A 5,094-nucleotide genomic window follows, 5' to 3' on the forward strand; every position below is an offset into this window, starting at 1 on the left:
AACCCTTCAAATATGAACAGATGGGAATTTCTTCAGTGCTAATTAACTCTGATTGGTTCAATGCACATTTCTGTTCTGACTGACAGAAACATCATCAATCATAATTAAAAAACAATGTCTGATAAAAATCCTGACTGATATTATTATAGCGTAATTATGTAATATCTGTAAGAATCGTTATCTTTTTTTTTTTTCTGATGATGATGAAAACCCAATAACGCAAAGCCTGGGTTTTACCAAATAAGCTGGAATTGCTTATAGGATCCTGAGACGTTTACCTCGGGTTTTGGGGGCAAACGGTTGCTTATATCAGTACCGGTTGACATCAATCAATCAATATCAACATGCATTGATATACGAAATCAGCATATCGGATATCGGTTGACATTGGAATCGGACATTAAGCGTTCGGATGATATCAGAATATCGGATATCGGCAAAAAGTTATCGGACATAATATCGGACATCCCTAGTTATTATGATATAAAAATGAGACAATTTCACATAAATAAAAATCTTCAGTTGTTTTTAACAGACCTTTTAAACACACATTTGTACAGATTGCGTTCATTACAGGCCAGCGCTTCAACAATGACCAGTTTGTCCACTAAAAATAACACTGGGATTTGCAGAAAGAGCAGCCAGGATACTTAGAGATGTTACAGTCTGCACAAACACAGTCCTGTCAGGTTAATGACAGGACTGGGTCACAACGGTTCCACTAAAGTTTTTCTTTCTTTTTTTTCATATAGAACTACAGTTTTCTAGACATATCCATGCGTTTGCAGCATTGCACCACCCACCAGTACCTGTACAAGAACTCATATAAGGATTCCTACTCATAATTCATCATCTCCGATACTACACACCTGATACCACAGCCTTCAGCAGCACACACCTCGCTGCACAACGTGCCGCTGCTAAAAATTCCACATGATCATTAACGTCAGCAGACTCCGTGTTCCACCACTATTAATTTGGCATGTCTTTAATTTTAGTTTCAGACTGGAGAGAGAGAGAGAGAGAGAGAGGTAGAGAGAGGTATAGAGGTAGAGAAAGAGAGAGAGATTCCCGTCTGTCTCCCTCCAGTTTCTCCTCTACCTTTCTCCTATTGCAAAACACAATAACACACACACAAATATACACAAACGCAAATATATAGGGGCTCTGCACAGACACACAAATGCTGAAGCGACTCCCTTCCTCTCTCACAACCACAGAGACACGCACACAATGTCTAGTTGTGCTACATTGCAATATATATATTTTATACATATATACATATACACATAAATACATATATACATATACACATAAATACATATATATATATATATGCATATATATATATATATACACACATATATATATATACACATATATATTTACACACATATATATACATATAAATATATACACATATATATTTACACATATATATATATACACACATATATATACATATAAATATATACACATATATATATATACACATATATACATATACACATAAATACATATATATATATATATACATATAAATATATACACATATATACATATACACATAAATACATATATATATATACACATATATATATAACATATGGACAAAGAGTTAGTCCTGAGAGCAGCTGCTGAGGCTGCGCAGCGCCGACGTGAGTAAACACTGGTGTGTTTTAATAAAAACGTTGCGGTATCTGAGCAGATCGTGAGTCGCGACGACAGGAAAACACGACAACTAAAACACAAATCAGGACAGTTTACGTTTTCAATCAAGCGTATGTGCGTATGTGTGTGTGTGCGTGTGTGTGTCAGATTCTCCTTCATCCCTGACTGACTCTCACTGCAGCACTAACAGTCTGGTGATGTCAGAACGACGCGTCTGCCACACGGTCAAAGAATGAATGAAGTAGAAACGACTTACGTCTGTATCGCAGAGTAAGGTCAAAGTAATTAGCAAAACATGAACGCGACTAAAGAAGAAAATGACTTCTTTTTTTTTCTTCTTTTTTTTTTAAAGAAATAACTGAATGAAGTAGATTAGAAATAAATTCAGGAGTCGTTAAAAATATTTTGATCTTAAACACTTAAGGTTTCATCCTTTGTCTCGAACTTGACAGACAGATTCACTTTATACGGTACATGATACCATGCACCCCACTACAATTCTTTTTTTCCGGGACCCCAGGGGTTCTGTATGACCTCATGTGATGTCACAGAGTTAAATGAGAGACGCTCTGGACAGAAGCTGCCGATCAAACACTTACTTTTGTTCTGTTGTTGTTGTTGTTAGAAAAATGCTTGAAGGTCATTATTAATTATGGACCAGAGTTTTTACAGACAGTTACTTTAGAAATATAAACATGTCTGGTCGCAGCACAGAACCTCAGAGAGATGAGCCTCTACTTTCCTGTCCATTTATATAAGAAAAGGCCAGACAGGTTAAAAAAATAATTGATTATTTTATAAGGTTTGGAACACAGGGTTATTGTTTCATTAATGCACGCATAGAAAAATAATAAAACAGTACAAAATATAAGTTAGTTATTTCTTCTATTTCTTGGTTAAATATTTGAACAGTGCAGAGACATAAAAAGACGTTGAAAACAATATTATATTTCTCTTAATTACAAAAAAAAGGTGCAGATCCACACAGCGGCACAGACACTAAAATAACACACACACACACACACACACAGCGCGCAGAAACACACATATGCGGTATCCAGCGGTTTCTATAGTATAAAAGTAGTGAGACTGACAGGAATTCATGAATAAATTCATAAAGTATACATCTCACTACATTTCGCACTCATATTCTCCGCCGTTCATCCTCGGAACTGAAGACGATAAAATCATAAAGAAAAAAGAAAAAGGATGGTTTTAATCTCCTGCTGCTGTGGGATTAAATAACAATTTAACTGATTTTTTTTTTTTCCCTCTTGTCTAATTGTTTTCCCTGAATCAACAAACACTTCAACTATCATGTCACGGTGCAACTACAGTCCTGTTGGACATGACCACCACATGTTCACACTGCATGAAGGACACAACATCCCAACGTGAGTGTTTGCTACTAAATTGTAAACGAGCGTGCGGCGAGTTTGGATTTTTCTTTTTCTAAAAAGGAGGTGAAAAAAAGCTGAATGCTCCTGAGTGTGTGGCAGATGTTCCCCATGTAGTCTGCAGGGTTGTGCAGGCTGCCGCATAAATCTGCTTCACCACCCTCTCCTTTGCACTTACTTCAAGACTTGCACTAAAAAAAAAAAAAAAAAAAAAAACGCTCTGCACTAATTTAGCCCAATAAATGAGAATCGTCAAGTTCTGTTTAACAAATAAAGCCAGGCTCATCTCTGAGATCATCTAAGATCGACTCCTCATTAACACTGCATGACATTTAAAAGAGGACGAAGAAGAAAAAAAAGAAAAAGAAAAAAAGAAATCAACCCCTTGCTGCTCTCTGATGTCGCTTCACATTTACAATCTCATTGGCTCTCAGAGCTGCAGCTCTCCTCAGAGTCAAACCCACCTGGCCAAAGCCCGCCATGGTTTCCTGGGAGGCTTCCTGCTCGCCTTCTCGTCTCCCTTCCTCCAAGGCATAGACGGTCCCGTCTGTGTCCTGAACACCTTCATCTTTCACCACCACGCCGTCTCCTCCCAGCACCTAAAGCAGGGAATGTAAAAAAAGAAAAAAAAAAAATTAGCGACTAAAATAGGCGCAGGTTTGCAACGGCAGATGGATTTCGACTTTCGGCTGCAGCTCCTTCAAACACGCACTAATAAGTTTTTTTTTTTATACCACGTACAGTGAATATGCAGAAGTCCATAGAATATCAACAATCAAAATTGAGACGAGAGCTTCTCTTCGGTTGTGCAAAGTGCAGAAACATCTCAGCGATATACGCCAATGCAGTGTGAGGAGAAGAGGGAAAAGCAGAAAAAGAAAGAAACAGCAAAGCGTTGCAGCTCTGCATGCCTGAAAGCTGTAACCATGGCAACCCTTCCCCTTATCCCCCTACCTGGAGTCTTAGCGGCTGCCTCTGCTTGCGGCTGTGGCTCGCCCCCCTGTCTCTGTCTCCATCTCTCCCCCGCTCTCTACCGTCCAGCTCCTCCTCCTCGCTGTACCGCTCCATGCCCACCAGGTCGTCCGAGAGGTCAGTGGTGTTGCCCCTGCCAATGCTGTCCACGCTAGCCACGCCGGAGCTGCAGCTGGCTGACAGGTTCCCTGTGCTGCTGGTGTTGGCGCCATTGGCCGTCTGTACCAACAGGTCCCGGAGCTTGTACCTGAGCAAACAATTAAATCTAAATCAAACTCGTAAATAAACACACAGGCCAGGTGCGATAGATTTGTTCTTAAAAAAACAATTTCCGATTTTAGCCCGGTCGTGAGGGCTCACCTGACATCCTGAGTGCAGCTCGGACTCTGTTTCATGAGGATGCCACCCGCCCCGGAGCCCATCCCGTCGCCGCACATGGCACCGGCACCTATGTCACTCAACGTCATCAGACTGACGGCGTTTCCTTGCTCCATCTGTCCTTGCCCGCTCTCGCTGACGCTAACGCTGGCACCGCCCATTCCCGCACCCATGTTGCTCGTTCCACACTCAGCCATAAAGTTAGGGAAGTTTGCGTAACCTCCACTTCCTCCGCCGACAGAGCAGCTTCCGCCGCCACTCTCCCGACCTTTGCCCCCGCCACGCTCCTCCTGTTTGGGCAAAACGCCTCCCAGCATGGCTCCTCCCGCTGCTGCCGCAGCAGCTGCGGCGGCGGCTGGCGGTCCGGGGGGGGACGACCGCACCGCGCAGGCCTCTGAGAGATGATCTGCGTGCACTCATCGATGACCGTCTTGATTTGCAGAATACTGGCAGCAGTGAGGATGCAAAGGGCCTGAGACTGCAGCACCACCAACGCGCGGCGCTGCGTGCGCAGCGCCTCCAGGACAGACTGACTGGAGTTATGCAGGTGAATGTAATGCACGGTCTCTGCTGCTTCACGGTCTCCGCGGGCACTAGCGGCGGCACAGAGATTTCAGAGTGACCCAGCAGCAGCTTATCCTGAAAGAAGGGGCTGCCGGCCGCAAGGACACAGGCG

General features: G+C 42.5%; 1 protein-coding gene across 1 annotated transcript in view; it reads right to left on the reverse strand.

Annotated features, from left to right (window-relative positions):
- Positions 1 to 5,090, reverse strand: part of LOC103383176 (zinc finger and BTB domain-containing protein 45-like) — a gene marked incomplete at its 5' end in the record, with an annotated part of 10,059 nt that extends 4,969 nt beyond the window's left edge. The window contains 5 exons of the mRNA XM_025058417.1: positions 3,533 to 3,667; positions 4,023 to 4,287; positions 4,401 to 4,778; positions 4,811 to 4,943; positions 4,988 to 5,090. Of these exons, the coding sequence (XP_024914185.1) occupies positions 3,533 to 3,667; positions 4,023 to 4,287; positions 4,401 to 4,778; positions 4,811 to 4,943; positions 4,988 to 5,090 (1,014 nt within the window). The remainder of the gene's footprint in view (positions 1 to 3,532; positions 3,668 to 4,022; positions 4,288 to 4,400; positions 4,779 to 4,810; positions 4,944 to 4,987) is intronic.
- Between the last annotated feature and the right edge of the window lie 4 nt (positions 5,091 to 5,094).

Source organism: Cynoglossus semilaevis, chromosome 9 (genome assembly GCF_000523025.1).
Source record: "Cynoglossus semilaevis isolate Cse_v1.0 chromosome 9, Cse_v1.0, whole genome shotgun sequence".
Lineage (NCBI taxonomy): Eukaryota > Metazoa > Chordata > Actinopteri > Pleuronectiformes > Cynoglossidae > Cynoglossus > Cynoglossus semilaevis.